General features: G+C 26.2%; 1 protein-coding gene across 1 annotated transcript in view; it reads right to left on the bottom strand.

The window, feature by feature from the left end:
- LOC107445135 (mid1-interacting protein 1A) overlaps positions 1–14546 on the bottom strand; it is a 39194-nt gene extending 24648 nt beyond the window's left edge. The window contains exon 1 of the mRNA XM_016059474.3: positions 12512–14546. Within this exon, the coding sequence (XP_015914960.1) occupies positions 13664–14326 (663 nt within the window). The 5' untranslated portion in view covers positions 14327–14546 and the 3' untranslated portion in view covers positions 12512–13663. The remainder of the gene's footprint in view (positions 1–12511) is intronic.
- Positions 14547–20143: the final 5597 nt, after the last annotated feature.

Genomic DNA, 20143 nt, shown 5'->3' with positions numbered 1-20143 from the left:
AAAGCAACAAAAGGTAATATATATCATGCATCTTATTGTAAGTATATATTGAAAAAATACTAATTCTATTTATAAGGAAAATATTTACAACTTTTAAAATATGTAAAACATACAAAAAAGAGGTTACAATAGCTTATAATTTGCATAGTTAAATCCTTTCTAATGAATCCTACAGTTTAAATCAGTCACCATAATTCCTTTGGTATAGTTTATTTCTTATTATTTCTTTGGTATTAAAACAAAATGAATCCATTAATGAAGTAACATGTTATTTCCAGTTCTAGTTGAAGATGAAGAAACGTGGGTCTATTGTTCAAATAAATCACCAACAGTCTCGCTCTGATTGCAATATCTGTTCAAGTGATTGGCAAACAGACAATTGATGGTTTTATAGGTCATCGCCTTATTCGTTTTTCAAGGCTTGGTGACATCCGTCTGATGTGTACTTTTGAAAACATTTCGAATGAAACGAAATAGAAAATGTTCATAGTAACTATTTTAATTTAATCTACATCTATTTCAAACAAGGGGTCATAAATGAATATTTCAATAGCCGAAGTTTATTTGCTTCGTAGCATTTTAAAATGATAGTCATAAAATGACATTATACGAGGGGGAAAATTGTGGTAAAATTACCCAATTATATGGCAGTGACATTTCTGTTTAAAAAAAATTTTTTTTAAAAATAAATAAAAAAAAAAACTATAATTTTGCTGATAAAATCAAAATGTACGGAATTTAAATTATTCATTTGGTAATTTTCAGGTTGATGTGGAATGTTCAGAAATAAAATGTAAAAAAGTTGCACTTTTCTAATAAATTATGAAAAAATATTTAATTAATTATAATTTTAAAAATACAAAGCTAATCCAAAGCATAAAAGTTAATTAAAAGCTGAAAGGTGAACCTCATGATATAAAAATATATGTTGGTTTCCTTATAAAAATGTTTGAAGGCACGACCAACTAATTGTTTGGAATATCAAGATTTGACCATATAGATTTTAAGTATGAATATGATGGTCGGGATAGCCTGGTTGGTAGGGTGTTGGACCCATGTCCAAGAGGCCGTAAGTTTGATCCAAGCAGGCCACCGGTGTACAAAATTATGATTGGTGTACGTAAAATCTGTCGGAGTCACAAAGTCCTCCAAGTTCCCATAAGAAATCAATATATCAGGGGGTACTGGATCGGAGATTGATCATGCTCTAATCAGGTAAAAATTACGATCTGCAGATAGATGGTGTATTAATGTATCCTCCCTGTAAAACGAGCTGTAATGCATGGGTGTGGTAGAAGTCAAATTCTTTGCCATGAATAGCGTCACTGGAAAGCAAAAAGAAGCGCACCCCTCTGCCCTAAACTTAGGTTGTCATTATTGATAAGTAGCATGAAACAACAAGAACAACATTTGAAAATAAGACTACTTTTTTGCTGTGAGAAACAGAAAGGCATCTGCTTTGTTGATGACTTAAAGGCTTGTCCTCTTGCTTCTCAGTTATCATTTTTTTAGAGTCGATATTTTTCAAAAAATCCAAATTGCGTTATAATTAAGATAAAGATAATTATTGTGTTATGAAGATAATTTTCTCATAATTTTATGTAAGGAAATTATTTTAGCATGTTAATCGTAGTATAAAGAACGATAACAGAAATTTGAAGAATAATCAGCTATACTAAATTTTAGAAGAACCGGTGTGACACAGCAAGAAGAAGTAAATTCACTCGTTATTATCATATTACTATAAACTTATGTCTTTATAACAAAGAAAATAGGATACGGTTTTTACCGCTCTGGAAATAATGAATTAAGTTTATAATTTTAAAAATTTCACTGTAAATGTAAAAATTATATATTTGGCAACATCTAATCTCTATATCTTATTTTTTTCTTCCTTTGACATCAACTAAGATAAAATCAAAGAGCAACAAAAATTTAGCAAATTTTTGCAAGGAAAGCACTTGAAATTTGAAATAGCTATAGAATAATTTGAAATTTTAAGAAAGTGCTCATGTTGCATTCATAAATAAAAATGACCATTTCAAGAAAATAAAATTTCAACTCATTAGCTGTATTTCTATGAGATGCAAAGTGGCGCACGGGGAATTTTTTATTACAGGTTCAGCAGCTAATAAATCGCGAATTATTAACCGAATATCATTTTTCGTTTCATTGTACTCCTCATTCATTTCGTGGTCACTTGCGATCTTTACATATATCTTTAAATAAGAATATAAAATCATTTAATCGCAATAAATGCAAAGGTAAGTATAGATTAAGGGATTCTAAATACATTCCTAACTACTTTCATTACTGACAGATTTTTTTTTTTAAAAAAAAAAGCACTTGGATTAAAAGCAAAATTAGTTTAATGATTGATTTTTATGAGTGGTTTTAAAAATGGTTTAAATTAAAGCTGCTTTATGCATTAATGATATTATATTTAACGAATAATTAACAGTTTTTCAGTGCGCACCAATCTGAAAGAATGTAAATAATATTTTATATACAAATTAAATTAGATGAAATCAAATTATTATAAATAAAATTAAATTAGATAAAATTAAACTAGGTACAACTGGGAGTTAAATAATGATAATTAATAAATTAATTAATGATACAGGTATAACTAAATAAATTAAAAGGATTTTAGATCTGATGCTGTTTCAAGTGTATATTTCAAGATGCATCAATATGAATTTTTGTATTTCCAGTTTAATTTCTGTATTTCCATTTTTCTTTACATAAATATGTAATCTAATTTATTTTGTTGAATTTTCACGAACACTAATTTAAAGTTAATAACTCACATTTTAATTTTTTCCGAAATATTTTTTATTAAACCATACATTTTTAAGCTAATAAAAAGAATACTTATAATATAATTTAATTAACATTAATAAAAGTGTCGAAGTAATATCAACACATTACTATTTCACTCAAATATAAACATAACATATAGAATTTAATTGAAACATGTATAATATGCTTCGAATATTTGAATTTTTACTCTCAAAAGAAATAACTTGAAAAAGTGAAAACAAAATTATTTTACAATGAGAAACACTTTAAATAGTTTTTACACATAATAAACATTAAATAGTTACATTAAATAGTTTATTAAAACATTAATATTAACACTTTGGACAGCTTTTAAAAGTCTATTTTTACATTAAAATCTGCTTATAAGTATATAACATAATATATATATATATATATATATATATATATATATAGTATTTTCATCAGCCCACANCATAAAAAAAAAAAAAAAAAAACATTTCATTCGGAAGAAAGTTTTACAAATTTTACGTAATTCGAATAAAAATTACGTAACAGATTAATTAATATTATTTACGCTACAAGTACTTTATTTACGCAAAATCACTGACATGTATCTATTTAACTGTGACTTTCGAAATCTAAACATAGTATGGTTGCTTAGAGACTTGTTGTGAAACTGCTTTATGAGACTCGTACCCAATTAATTACTTAAGAGCCCTTACTCATAATCTTTCTTACAGATTAAAAAAAAAAAATAAGTTACTTTTTAGAAAATATATTCCTCAATTCGCAATTTAACATTACTTAAAATAATTTATTCATCTGCATATTTAAAAAAAATTAATAATAGTCACAGATTTAAAGCTTCTGTTTCGTAAATGTGTTCATAAACTCGTAGTTTTACACTAAAAACAATGCAATCATTTTTTCGTGCTTTAACAATGAAATCATTATTTCATTATTTGCTTCTTAATCATTTTTGTGAATAAATTAACAGATTAAGAAGAAAAATAATCGAAAACTTTATTATTAAATTATCTGCTCATTACTTGAATTTTAGAAAATTCAAGTAATGATCTTATTAATTAAAGTCATTAAATTTAAAACACTATAATTTTCTGTTATTCGACAACCTGGCCTCAAATATGTTAATTTACTCGGACAAACGATATTTTAAATTACAAAATTACACAAAAAATCTCTGAATGAACACATCATTTATTCGATGGATTTGAATTCATGACCCCCAAAATAGAAGTGGAGGTACCCATAATATGATTGCAATAGTTTTAGCAGATATGAGCGCAATGTTTAGATCTCTTGTGTTTACTTTTTCTTTTTTTTCGCATTTCACCATATCCGGAGAACTTTTAAGCGAATCTTTTAATTTTTGAACGTAATTCGAAATTAGTTAACCCAACAATAAGTCCGTGCAAAAAATAGTCATTAAAAAAATTGTTATCAACATTTTATTTAATAATGTACGAAAAACTTCTGTATTGCTATGCAAAAGAATTTTGACATTTTAAATAATGTTATTTTACAAGGTTAACTGCAAAATTTGAACTAAATTAGCGAAATAGCTCGAAAAGTCAAATTTTAAATTTATGATATTTTAAAATCTAATAACTTAGTAACTATTCGACGGATTGCGCTCAAATTTTGTATTTTGCTACTTAGGGGATAAAGTTAATTAAAAACATTTTAAGTAATATAAATAAGGAGACATTAATCGTAAGAAATAAGCCTATTTTTAAAAGAAAATTTAAAATTTCATCTAGTATCTATAATTATTAAGAATAATTATTCATAATCATAATTCTGAAGCATAATTATATAGAATATTATTTCTTTGTAGGTATTTAGAATTATAAGGGATTTTAACAATACCATATCTCTAGCAAAACTGTATGGCTTTAAAATAATGTAAATAATTCAAAACAGTTATTATTAAATGTAGTTGTTTATCAATACTATAGTTCTTTATTAATATCCACGGCGTTAAGATTTTACAAATGCGTGAATAATTTTTTGCAATACAATATGAGAGAAGAATTCAGTAAAATATTTAATTCTGATTTTCCTTTTTTTAATGACCAAATAAAGGAAATTCCAATAATTTGTTAATGATTTCGGTTTAATAAAGGAGATAATAACGCAAAAAACTAAGTAAAAAGCAAAAAGTGTTTTTGACTACATGAAAAAGACTCATGAGAAAAAGACCTCATGAAATAAAATTTTTGACTTCATAAAAGAAATTGCGGATATTTTTTATGCTTAGATAAAATAGAGTATATATCAACGTAAAAAATAGCGTTGCTGATTTAAATGCACAAATTAAAAAATTACGGTTTTTTCATTCTTAGGTTTAATAGCTTATATAATAACGTAAGAAGCGAAATAAAAAACCTGGTTATTGGCTTTAAGAACAAATACAAGAAATTACAAATATTTTTTATGCTTTTGTATAATAACATATACAACAACCTCAAAAGCAATATAAGAAAACGAATAGAGTTTTTGACATAATGAACAGTTTCGATACTGAGTCGAAAAGTGGTAGGATTTCGGTATTTAAACATTGAAACACAGTTTTATATTACCCAAAAGACGGTCGTTCTCGTTAACTTTTTTTATTTGTCCTTTTTATTTTTTAAATTACATTTTCTTTTGCTAATAGTGTTTATTATTTATATAATGAATACGATACAATGATTCATTTTCCTTACAATGAATTTAAACTTAATTAAGTCACTTGTTAATAAAAAAAATTCTTTTTCGGGATTATCGTTTCGAAATATGTGATCTAAACAGAACGTAAGCTTTTTTCCCTTTTTTCATGGATCAGCAATCTTGTGTATTCATGAAAAAACGCAAAAATTAGAATAGAAAAACAATTCATTTATTATTCTAAAATAAAATAAAATAAAATGGAATAACAATTAAAAATTATCGGAAATTATCGTTTGGAAATATGGGATCTAAACAGAACGTAAGCTTTTTTCCCTTTCTTTAATGGAACAGTAATCTTGTTTATTCATAAAAAACGCGAAAATTAGAATAGAAAAACAATTCATTTATTATTTTAAAACAAAATAAAATGGAATAACAATTAAAAATTATCGGAAATTATCGTTTGGAAATATAGGATCTAAACAGAACGTAAGCTTTTTTCCCTTTTTTCAATGGAACAGTAATCTTGTTTATTCATAAAAAAACGCAAAAATTAGAATAGAAAAACAATTCATTTATTATTTTAAAACAAAATTAAATAAAATGGAATAACAATTAAAATAAGATTTACCGTGTTAATTATTATCCGAAATGACAAATGTTTTACAGAAACATTAAACATAATTTTAAAAAAATTTTGTTATAAAGGAGTTTATTCAAAAATCAACTTTGATTAATTATTCCATATTAATTGCATCATTAACGCAATTAAAAAAAGATTTACCGTGTTAATTATTATCTGAAATGACAAATGCTTAACAAAAACATTAAACATAATTTTAAAAAATTTTTGTCATAAAAGAGTTCATTCAAAAATCAACCTTGATTTATTATTCCATATTTATTGCATCATTAACGCAGAAATGTTTCTTAAAGGAAAATAATTGTGATTTACTTTTCTTGAATAGGGGTGAGTCAATTTTCACATTTAGCAGAAAATATTAATATTTTCTGCAAAAAATAATATAAAAATGTCTCATTTTCTTATGCGTTATAATAAAAATATCCTTGGGGAAAAAATTTTTATTACATCAGATAATTAGTAAATATGCTTGCAGTTACGTCTTTCACAGAAAAATAAAATTTCAAAACTGACCTAAAATAATGATGCAAAAAAAAATCATAAGTTTTATAAACTATGAGAAACATTCTTTCGAAGTTCTATTCTTTCGGTTTCTACGAAATCGTTTCTCCTGCGCTTTTATACTAACTTCATCTCCCTTATATTTTCCACTTTCATAAGCTACATTAAAACAGTCTGAACCATTTGCATGTATTTAATTTTCATATTTTTATATTTTAAAACCAATTCTATAATCACGAAAAAACTATGCTTTACTCATGACACTTTTGTCAGTTTTCAACACCTCTACCAAACTTTTGTACCACCCTCAACTCCCTTATGTCATCATTTTCATGCAAAATTTAAATTTAGAAAATTATTCTCTAATTTCATTTAAATAATTTTAAGCAATAAAACAAATTTTCTAATTCCGAAATTTAATTTTGTATCTGGACATTTTTTGCCAGATTTTAAAATTTAACAGATCTAGACAATTTTAGTAGACTTTTATACCTCACTTTGCTTTTTTTACACTTCATTTTCACATGGTATTTTAAGTTACTAATTCATGGCATCATATCATTGATATGAACTAACTCTTAATAATTTTAAATATTAACTCAAATTTTCTAGACACGATTAGATTACATTTCCTTCTAGACAATTTACCAGACTTGAAACAATCAACATTTCTTTGAATTTAATTAAAAAAAAAGATTTTCAATTAATTAAAATATCCTTCTATTCGAAAGGCATCTTAATCTTTGAAATGCAACTAATGAAGTATAAATAATTTGAATACAAAAGATGGGAACTGTTTTGATAAAAAGAACAGCTTTATGCTATTTTAAGTAATAAAGTAAAAATAATCTATGTAATCCTTATAAAGGAATGCGATATTAAGGAAGAAAGTAGATGCATTAAAAAAATTTCCACCTACATATGTTCGAAATATTCCTTTTGTGCATTAACATAACTGTAACCGTTCTCATGGAACAATGAATTTTATGCCTCGCTAGTTAAGCTACATTATGTTGTTCTGGCTTGATACGAATTAATAGAAAAGATAAGATAAAATGTTATGTTGATTAATTCTGAACTTTTACAAAATAAATTACTTACAAGGAAGCAAACTGAAAGGATTCGCAAATCGAGCTCAATTTCTTTAAAAAAAAACAGTTTTAATTATTTATTTACTGTTGTGAAAAAAAGTTTGCTCAAATGTTGTCTATTTCCCTTTTGTTGTTGAGACATAAATCGTTGAAATTGTAAGTTTGGGCTAAAAAATTCACTTCAAAAATTCATCAGAAAAACTATAACACATACAGTATGAGGAACCATTTTTGATATATATGTGGAATATGCAGAATGATACAACAAATTTTGATTTTGTGAACTTGAACAGCTAATATTGTAAGTTTGAGAAAAAAGAAGAATTTTATAAACTTTATCAAAAGCGTGATAACACATACAATTTGAAGAAGAATTTTTGAGTTATTGAAAAGTGCAAATAAATTTTAAGTGATTTTTCATCAGAGTTCTAGTTCTGCTAATAAACTATTATCTTAAAAAAGTGTTAATATAGTGAAGAGTAGTAAAACAATTCTTAGTTTCCGAAATTTGATTTGTTGAAAATGTAAGTTTAGGCGAAAAAGTATTTTATAAATTTTGTCAGAAACGCAATAACACATATATTAAAGTTTCATTTTTAAACTACTCAAAAACGCGTGTAAATTTTAAGCGATTTTTCGTCAAAAACCTAGTTTTGCAGATAAGTTATTTTAAAAATATATTAGTATAGGATGGAGTTTAATAAAAACTTTTGGTTCTGGAAATTTAAATTGCTGAAAATATAAGTTTTGGAAAAAAAGAATTTCATAAATTTTGTCAAAAAAGCGATAACAAATACAGTTTGAAGAAATATTTTTAAGTTACTTAAGAAAGCAAATAAATTTTAAGAGATTTTTCGTCAGAGTTCCAGTTTTACTAATAAATTGTTTTCTGAAAAAATATTGATAAAATGAAGCGTTGTATGGTTTCAGTTCAGAAAATTTCAATTGCTGAACATATAAGCTTGGGGAAGAAAAAAATGTAATAAATTTTGTCAAAAATGTAATAGCAAAAAAGTTTGAAGAAATGTTAGTAAGTTACTTAAAGGAGTGCAAATAAAATTCGAGTGATTTTTTGGTCATAGCTTTAGTTTCGTAAATAAGTTATCTTAAAGTATATCTTAAAGTAATAGTGTATTATAGATTTAAATATTATCTTTTCATTCTGGAAATTTGAATTGTGGAAAAGGTAAATTTCGAAAAAACAGAATTTCATAATTTTTTTAAAAAAATGCGATGAAAATAATGTTTGAAGAAACGTTTTTAAGTTACCTAAAATCACAAATAAAATTCAAGCGATTTTCCGTCGGAAATCTAGTTTTGCAAATAAATTGCTTTTTTAAAAAGAACGCTAGAATAATGTAGAGTTATATAACAACTTTTGGTTCAGGAAATTCAAATTGCTGAAAATTTTAGTTTAGGTAAAGAAGAATTTCATAAATACCTAACGTTGGAAGAAGCATTTTTAAGTTACTTAAAAACGCAATTAAATTTGAAACAAATTTTCGTCAGAATTTAGTAAAGTGTATAGTTATGTAAGGCTTTGGAATTTATTATTAAAAAAAATAGAGTTAAAGCACAATTTTAAATTTTAATATTTTAGTTTTAGTCTCTTAAAACGTAAATATTGAAGTTTTCGATTTAGGACAGAACAGTCTCAAATTAAAGCAACCCTGTACAACCGTTATGCCTTTTTTCGTCAGCAGGATAGACATAATTTGGCGACGTATTTAAGGAAGAAAGTAAAATTTTTGATAACCTATAACCTGATAACTGCTTCGAAATGGACAAAATAAATTTTATGTATGGTTTTTGAATCTAAAAATAATCTGAAAAAAATTTTTATGATTTGTGGAGACACTTCGGGTACTTGCTTTGATTGATTCAGTATTTTTTGTATACATTGACATAAATAATAAAATAAAAAAGCATTACCCAATTTCTTCCTACAAATTTTCAATTAAAACAAGCTAAAACTTGTTTTATTTTTAAGAATTCATAAAATTTGCCATAAAATAATTTTGTACCGAATTTGAAATATAATTTCGGATAAAATTAAGTTAAAGTGAAAAATTCTTCTTTATTATTAGTCAGTCTTTCTTTATTTGTGTAAAGCCTTTCTTTTGTGTGTCTCCTTTTTTGTGTAAAACAGCTTACAGCAAGTCTTATCCGAAATCGTCTGATTTTATCTGAAATTAAAACTATAAGTTTTGTTTAAAAACCAATTACAAAGAAATGGTTACGATTTTATTTGTAATAGCAAATTATGCATGTAAAGTTAAAAATGAAGAGTATGTGTGCAATTCATACGTTTGAAGATATGCATATAGTATTATTCATGTAGTATTATGCATCTAGATATAAATTTCTTATGTAAAATGCAACTATATAGTTTACGTATATTTTAACACTAAAGAGCAGCTTCCACAAATTCATATGTATATGTCATATTTGAATATTATTTTAATATAAAAGTTTGAGATTGCTTTTAATTGTTAAGACCGTTTGATTTAAAATTGATGAGATAATCAATTATTAAATTTTCCTTAAAAAGAAAAATAATAATGCATGGATAAAAAAAAATTGGGAAATTTTTCCGCTCAGCATCGTAATGATATTACCGGTAAAAAAATATTAATCAGGTTAATAAAAGCAAAATATATGATATTTAAACCTTACATTACGAAATTTTTCCATTCTTATGTTTAACAGTTGATTGGAAATTCTGGTTTTCAGAACTATAAATATTTTTACCACGCATTTTATGGCATGTTCCAAGACATCATGAAAAATTAATCAAATTTTGCATTATTTTCTCAGTTTTATCACGTATTATAAAACCATATTTTATTGTTAATTTCACCAAAATCATTGTCAAATCGCTTCGGTAAAATTCACTGATATTTTTGGTGTTCCCATAGAGCCAGAAACATGGTAAATTTTTCCATATTCTGGTAATTTTGACCATACATATATTCAGTGCATATATGATATTAATACACTTATGAAATTATAATAGTTCAAAATACAATTATTTTTCTAAGCTATTTCAAACATAATATTTCCTTGGATAACTATTTATTCAAAACTAAGCAACAATTTCATTTTTTGTAAAAATAATGCCAATATGGTTTATATTTTCTGATTTTTCTACAAACAAATTTATTAACAAGCACTTTTAAAAAATATTACATCAATTTAATGCATAAAATACTTTATAATTTTACGAATTATGAATTAAAATAATTATACAGTTATTATTCTACCTGAGCGAGTGTTCTATTTAAGGCGAAATGAAGTCAGAAATAATTTTCATGCGTAAAAAGAGGCCAAGAGCAAAGTTCATTGAACAAGATAGTACAAAAATGAAAATGCCTGCAAACTCTTTAAATATTCAATGAAAAAAAGGCCAAATGTTTTATAAATAGAAAATTTAAAAGTACAGTTGCCGTTATATATGAAAATAGAAGACAAATTATAATTTTGCTTTAAAGTTTCATAGAAAAAACTATAAAAAATTATTATTTTTAAAGCATTTATGATGCATAGTAAAATATCCCAAAAAAATCTCAGAAAAGGTTTTTTTTACTCTGAAAAGATGATGAAATATCTGTCTATTCAGATTTATACGGAAAAGATTAATAAAGATATAAGGTTTATAAAAATAAAAATAAAAAGTTGGAAATTAAATTTTGCGATTATGGAATATGTTTAAGGTTTTGAAAAAATCCTCTAGGCTTTAAATACATATTAAAATTATTAAAAATTGAATTAATTAATAAAAAAATCTCACTTTGAAGGAAAGGAAAAGAAACATTTTATTTTTTGTAATTAATCTTTTAAGTGAAGAAGGATACAGAAAATATTTTCTCTGCCATTATATTCTTAAATTGAATTATAAGAATGAATTTATTCAAATGATTTAATTTTATAAGTGAACATGACATAATTAATTTAGAAAAACACACATTGATTACACATGATTTTTTCACGCACTTTATATCAAAACTTCGATTGAATTTTTCATATTTTAGCTACCTAAGTCTTCGTTTTTCGCTAATGTAAACCACTAATTAAATATTTGTCATAATAGAAATATAAAGTATCCCCTACTTTAAAAATAGTAATTTTTATTTTTGGAAGTAACATTTTATCCCATTATGTATGGAAATACTTAAAAAGACATGATTAATTAATTATTTTAAAATCAAATATGTAGCAAATAATAATTTTCTATAATCTTTGCATTGGGGATTGAATATTTTTATAAAAAGTTTTTAAAAAATTTGGAAATTAAGAAATCTAAAACATAATTTTATCCAAAACATAAATCAACAATAGTGTTTAAATTTAATGATTTTAATTAAATAATAACCAATTAAATCTGCTCTTAACATTTAATAATTAAAAAACTGACACTCATTAACTAAATAGATAACAATATAATATTTAATGTAGATTGCATTTTTCAATGAATATATATATTTTTTTTGTAATAAAACTGAAACATCCCTCTCATTTTTATGAAAAAAAAGATAATTTAAGAAACAAGCAAACAAATCATGAACCGAAATAAAATTAAAAACATCGCAAGCATTCAAAATCTTCTAAATTCATTTATAACTCCATTTTTTTTAATAGTTTATGATTATACTTGATCTCAATGGCATAAAAGTACGTGATATGGCATTTAAAAAATCTCAAGAGCGGAAATATAAATATTGAATTAGATAAAAGAACCATCATAAAGTATAATTAAAATATAACGATTAGTAATAATAAATATGAAAACTTTAAAAAAATATCTAATATATATACTTACGACAGGTATGTCTTCATATTTATTTTGAGAATTTTCATAGTTCTAAATTCTTATCCAACTTCTTCTATTGTTAAAGCACGGACCAAATACCACAAACTTAAAACTCAATTTTGGCAACATAAGTTGTAAAAAATTTAGAGTGCAGTATTCCCATTGGTATCATTTTCAAGACAAAAAAAAAGCCCCCTGTTTCTTCCTTAAAGGCATGGAAATATAATCCAAAGGTAATTCGAAAAAGCGAAAGTATTTTGTTTTCGTAACTAACATAACAAGTCAACGAACACTGCTCTGATATAATATTTCATTCATTTCTCTCGGCCATTCTCAACACATATGTTTGGCTTGAAATTGAGACTAGTTTTACAGAGAGTTTAAATGCTCTTAGCATCTTTTTCCACAAATATGAAAATTATATTAAAGTTCTTTCACATTGGATCAAACATACTGGTTCAAGCACACTAAACTGGAAGGTTCAGCACAAGATATTCCTAGAAAATCTTGCAGTAAGATAAATTTTAATTGAATAAATAAAGCATTTGCTTCGCGAATTGCAAACCGAAATTCGTATCTGAGAAATTATAATGATAACTTCTGTTCTTTAAATATACTCTAAATATGTTATTTATTCTATTTTTTTTGCTGCTTACCCATAAAATTCTAAAATAGATCTTATTCTAATAAAAAAATTAAAAAAATATTTTAATCGAAAATTAAATTTATCATAATCCATCTTGTCTAGGAGAATTCCAAAAGCTTTACATAGCAGCTTAAAAAATAATTAAATAAATTTCAAATGGCCAATAAATATGAATGGTTAATTTTCATTTGTTATTTAAAATCATTTGTGGTTATTAATTTTCAATTTCAAATGACCAACTTTTGGTCTTTTTATAATTTAAAATAAACTAAATTGATATGAACTTAAATCAAGTAAATAGGTATAGATAGGCATAGTAAAGCTCAGTATTACTTTTAACTATGCACGGAATCAGCATAAATGGAAGTAACTCAGTATCCAGTAAGTAACCAGACGTAAACAATCCACATTATTGAGCAAAGCACCATCCTTAAAAAAGGAACCATCGATCAAATTGCACACACATAGTATAATTTTGAGAATGGCCGTCAGTCAGAAGCTCTTTTCGCTTTGGGCTATGCAAGAGGCGAATCAATTTCTTCTTGATACCTGTTGGACAAATAGTCAGCAGAATCCGCAAGCTGATGCAAAATCGCATGAAGTCCATGCAGATGATGCCGAAACGCAGTTGCTAAATGCGAAGTCTGTTCCATAATCATACTCTCTCTGTCAGTCATTATACTTTCAAATTCACTATCTGTATCTTGGTCTGATGAGCAGCCCAAACTACTTCCCAATCCATCATCAGACGCTTGCCGTGGTGTGGTCATTCCAGTGGTCATACCAGCGGTCATCATCATGCTCATGGTAGATCTTCGTGAACTAGATAATCCACTAAAGGATCCCCCGACAGGGAACAGGGTCGCATTCACGGATGAAGGACCCCACAGAAGCTCATTTTTAACGTCCTTCAGCATAGAGTAGAAACTATAAAGATCCTGGTGGTTTTGCAAGCCAGGTGGAGGTTGGGAGGTTTTTCTCCGATTTTGCAGCTCCATATCCCTTAATCTGGATGGTATCAAAACAGTGGCATCCATATTATTAACAGCTTTGACAAATCTATCTATAGCAATGAGTACAGATTGTTGGGAACAAGTGAACCTCTGGTCACCAACGGTTCTCCTCCGGCTGACCACCGCAGATGCAGTGGGAGCCGGACTCTCACCATAGTTGAGCATTACGGCGGAGGGGAGACTGGATGAAACTGAAGTAAAGAAGTCAGGTTGTTTTGGATTTTGTGTGCGTGAGTAGCTCACACGCACACCCGCTACTCCTGATCTAGCTTGCCACCTGAGTGACCTAACTCCAAATGCAAGCGAGATTTTTCGCCGCTGAGATCTACCGTGAGTTTTTTTTTCAGAGGGAGTGGAATCGCGTGGTAGTGCACCTTCAGGCGGAGCGGCTTAATGGGTCAGTAGGTTTGGCGACTTTATCTCTTTCTTTTCTCTGCCTTTAAAAAGAAAAAAAAAATAAGAGAGAAAAGCTCATCGGAAAGATAATATAGAAAAACTACATTCCTCTCATTAAAATAGTTGGAATTGCTTTATTTAAATTTAATGTTTATTTTTTGATAAATTTGTTGATTTGATTCATCTAGAGTTTATTTTTGCGAGTAACTCTTTTTTATGAAGCAAATAAAAATGATAATTAAGATATTAAAATTGTCAAAATTTTGGTACTAAAATTAATTTATAATAAGTGATTTTATTAAAAAGCATTAAATATTTAGAATTGAGCTGATTTTATTTTAAAATTAATTTATTTTAAGATCACGCTTTTCAAAAAGTTTACAAATATAGTTATCTATTTATTTATTTACTTTATTTATTTTAATTTTATACACTGTTAAAATTCCGGGATCAAATTACAGTAAAAATTGCCGGCACTCCGGATGCCATTACCGCAAAATTTTACGAAACAAAAAATCTGATACATCGTAATTTTTACACTAATATTTAATTCAAATTCACTGAATCACTGTAATTAAATATATATTTCCGTAAAATTTACGGTATGGAGTTTCACAGTAAAAAGGGATTTTAAGTTTAAATGGATTTTATGGAGTCTGCACTTAAGGTGTCAATAACTTTTTACCGTAATTTGACCGGTAATTCTTTATTGTAACAATTGTAATAACATTATAATAATTGTAATAACATTGTAATAATTGTAATAGCATTGTAATAATCACAAGTAAATTAAATTACATTATTTCATATTTTAAACCTAAAATGCTCTTTTTTCTGTAAAAGTTTATTTTTGAGAACACTATTAAAATAACTTGCACTATTTCATGTTTTAAACTTAATATGTTTTTCCTAATTCGTTAAATTCTTTTCTTTGAATTTAAATTATTTTCTTCCTTAGAATTTCATCATTTAATTATCTTTTTACGATCACAAGTAAAATAAATTACAGTCTTTATGTTTTAAACCAGAAATGCTTTTTTCTTTTGAATGCTTTTCTTTACGTGTAAATTGTTATCTTCTTTTGAATTTCATCGTTTAATTACCTTTTTACGATCACAAGTAAAATTACACTCTTTCATATTTTAAACCTAAAATGCTCTTTTTTCTGTAAAAATTTATTTCTGCGATCACTATTAAAGTAACTTGCACTATTTCATGTTTTGAACTTAATATGTTTTTCCTAATTCGTTAAATTCTTTTCCTTAAATTTAAATTATTTTCTTCTTTTGAATTTCATCGTTTAATTATCTTTTTACGATCACAAGTAAAATAAATTACAGTCTTTCACGTTTTGAACCTAAAATGTTTTTTCTGTTAAATTATTTTCTTTAGATGTAAATTCTTTTCTTCTTTTGAATTTCATCGTTTAATTATCTTTTTACGATCACAAGTAAAATAAAATACACTCTTTTATGTTTTAAACCTAAAATGTTTTTTTCTGTTGAATTCCTTTCTTTACGTGTAAATTATTATCTTCTTTTGAATTTCATAGTTTAATTACCTTATTACGATCACAAGTAAATTTACATTCTCTTATGTTTTGAACCTAAAATGTTTTTGTTTTCAGTTAAATTCTTTTCTTCAAATGTAAATTATTTTCTTCTTTTGAATTTCATCATTTGATTATTTTTTACGATCACAAGTAAAATAAATTACACTCTTTCATGTTTTGAACCTAAAATAATTTTTTTTCTGTTAAATTAATTTTTTTATATGTAAATTCTTTTCTTCTTTTGAATTTCACCGTTTAATTATCTTTTTATGACCACAGTCAAAAGCTACATTGTTTCACAAACCTGAAATGTGGTTCCTGAGTAAATTCTTTTCTTCTTTTGAATTTCTTCGTTTAATTATATTTTTTCTGATCACAAATAAAGTAACTTACATCATTTTATGTTTTGAATCTAAAGTTTCAAAAATATTTCAGATGCATTTTTAATCTTTTGAAATTGTATCTTAATTTCTACATGCATTTAAAAATACTTTTATTCTGTAATATTATAAACATAATATTTTTGAAATTTAAAAATAAAGACTATTATGTTGGCTTTTTTTTAATATTTCAATTTGTCATATTTATCAGTTTAATTAAAATAGTAAATATTATTATTTAAAAGATTTCAATTTATTATATTCCTTCTATTCTATACATATGCATGGCACACTAAAGTAATTGGAAAATTTTTTAATGGATATAAATATTGAAAGCTTCGAAACTAGTTGCATGCAAACTATAATGGACACTGCCCTAACCAAAATACTACACGTGAATCCAGAATGCGGAAGTAAAACTATTATTTTACACATTTTCGATTAGTTTCTGCTCTCAAAATTACTAGTTTGATCTCTAATCAATAGAATTTGACACAAAATTAAACTAACAAATTTTTCAACCTTAAAAGGTTCTGATAATGATTTTATACATTAAAAATGTTACAAATGTTTTTTTTGTTTAATTTTAAGTTTCTGAAATCATTTGAAAACCTAATTTGAATAATCAGACACTTATCTTTGTTTATTGTCTATTTTGCCTCATTTATAACGCCCTCTGTTTGGCAGCAGAAACAAGTTGGAGGAGTACTTGTTTTAAAAATTAGAGAGAAATGACTTGCATGAATATGAAAGGTAAGCTAGCTATTCAAATAAGGCCTTTATTTGTGCTGTGTTGAAAAGAACTTTATTTAATAAAATAATTAAAATGTTATGTATCATTTGTTACTCTTAAAACATAATTTACTTTGTATACATATTAATAATAAATATAAAATGAATGCTGAAAATTCTTTCATAAAAAGAAAATATCTTAGTAAATTAATTTTAAGATTAAATTTTAAAAGGTATCAAAAATTTTAATAATAATGTTCTGTTTTATTTTTTTACCAACAGCCAACATATTTTTCGGTTTTAGACTATAAATGCCTTGTAATTTTGAACCCGACCTAGAACACAAGCGAAGAACTGGATCAAGCATTAGAACAAACTAACCTATGTGGAGGAGTATTTGTTCGAACTAATCCATAGTTGCATTTCATGGGAAGGAAAACCACAAAAACATCCACAGTCAGCCCGACGGCAAGAGGATTCTATACTTGATCCGCCTACCACTGGAGATATTTTACATCAGTACTGGACATAAGGCGGGATCAGAATTCGAATCCACCAGCTATCACTGAGATTCGACCGTGAAATTACAGTATTTGGAATAAGCATTATTAAATTATTTGTTTGGCTTTTGTTTCCAAAATTATCCAGCAAAAGAAACTTAATAATTTGCTTTTCATGTTTGCATCATATAATTTGGAATATCTACCTAACTGTTTCACCTCATAACTGCAGACATTAACCTCAAGTTTCGTTGTTCTCTGAAACCAGGAAGGTTTAACCAATTATTTAACATGTAAAATGGCTTTTCATCCACTAGTTCTTATTATGTCACACGTTCTGTATCCAAAAATTTTTTTTTCACTTTCAAATGCTGTTAATTATTTTTCAAATCCGGGTAATCGTTCCCTTCATTATAATTAACATATAACTACATTTTATACCACTAAATTTTAAATAACAAAATTATAATAATTACGTATTTTATGAAGAAAATGATACTTTTTTAAGGTTACTCCTTTCATAAGAAGAAAAGTGATGATCAATAGAAAGCAACCAGGGGCGTGTGTGAGCAAAGCGAGGTGGGGCTGAGCCATCCTTGTTCTATACAGGATTAAAGAGAAACATGCGTGTTTTCGAAAGATATGACAATTGTATTTTTCCCATTATTTAAAAAAAATAAATAAAATTAAGAAAAATTTTAAAAAAAGCGCTATGGCCGCTTCTGCTATAGCTATTTTGGAGTATTCAACTTAAAGTTATATTTTGGTTTGCTAAGCAAAAACTACAAGACTTAGAAACTAGAAATTACTATGGTGTGTAAAAAATGTACAGAGATTACAAAAGGAATTAAAAAAAGAACATTCAATAATTAATTCGATAATTATTTTTAAAGCTTATAGAAAAAAATACAAAACGCTCTGCTCTCTGGGCCGCAGGAAATAGGAACGCCATTGCAGAGTTGAAATTTAACATGCTGAAAGAGAGATATTTGTTTATGAACTTAACACAGAATTTTTCCGAAATTCGATTTTGTTCGACAATTATATTAATACTAAATGCTTTTTCTTTTCACCCTTTCTTTAACATTACGTTACATTTTATTTTGCTGCATAAAAATTATAAGACTTAGAAACTTGAAATTATGAAGTTTGTACAAAAATGTGCAAGGAGTTCAATGGGATAAAAAAATTTTACGATTCGTGTATTAATTCGAGTAGTTACTATTAACTGTTAAACTTGTAGTAAAAAAATGAAAAGTTAGCTAATATTTTACCCGCAACTACTGAGTTGAAATTTGACGTGTTGATTGATTTATAAAATTTGAGTTATAAAATTAGAAAGGGTTATAAAATTATAAAACTGGTATACCATTAAAATTAGGTATACCATTAGAATTAAATATACTATTTTGAGTTATAAAATTAACGAGAGTTTTTCTTTTTCTCGAAATTTCAATTCTTTCAAGACTTATTGTAGTTTTAAGTATTTTTTTTTCATTTTTTTTTTCTTTAAATAATAATTATTTACCCGTTGTTGTAGAAAAATTCATTTTTCCCACGAATTTCATTCTTTGAACTAATGCTTGACTTGATGTCCATTGTAACAACAAAAAAAAAAAAAAAAATATTAATAAAAAATGAGGGAGATTAGATGTTGCCAGATATAAATCTTAATATTTATATTCAAAGTTTTAATAAAACAAAGACAGAATAGAGAATAAAACTGTTTCCAATGCGAACTGTTGTATGAAATAAGGTGATCCAAATATTACATATTGTTTATAAGCAAAGTTGCTTTTTATTGTGTAGCACATTCTGCATTGATAAGTTGTTGCTGTTTTTTTTTTTTTTTTTCCAAATACATTTTATTAATCTTCTAATCCAGCTATACATTTATTGCGTTACTTTTAACATATTAATAAAATGTTCTGACACAAAAATATTAATAATTATATATTTTACACACAAAATATTCATTTTTATCGACTTCTAAGGGGAAAAAAATGATGAATGCGAAGCTACTCCTGGGGTTGATGAGCAGAGCCTCCTTGTAAGTTTACCGGAATGATGAAAAAAGGAAAAAAAATAAGTACAAGGGAATGAAGTTGTGTAAAAAATTTGTTAGTTTTCCATCCAGCACTAACAGAGTGATTTTTGAACAAAAAGGGTTTCTTTTAAATTTGTATTAATAATTCTTCACATCTAGGGTTTTACGGGGAAGAATTGCGCCCTTATTTTGATATTAAACAAGTCTGAAAAAAATTTCGCATTGTAACTTTTCTCGTTATTAAAATATCGTATGGGCAACGCCTACTCCAGTGTTTTGGGTGTTCAACTTAACGTTTCATTTTGTTTTGCTGCGTAAAGTCCATAAGACTTAAAAACTTAAGCTAGATTTCCAACACTAAACTAAATTAATTAT

Source organism: Parasteatoda tepidariorum, chromosome 2 (genome assembly GCF_043381705.1).
Source record: "Parasteatoda tepidariorum isolate YZ-2023 chromosome 2, CAS_Ptep_4.0, whole genome shotgun sequence".
Taxonomy (NCBI): Eukaryota; Metazoa; Arthropoda; class Arachnida; order Araneae; family Theridiidae; genus Parasteatoda; species Parasteatoda tepidariorum.
This window is presented reverse-complemented; position numbering and strand designations above follow the sequence as displayed.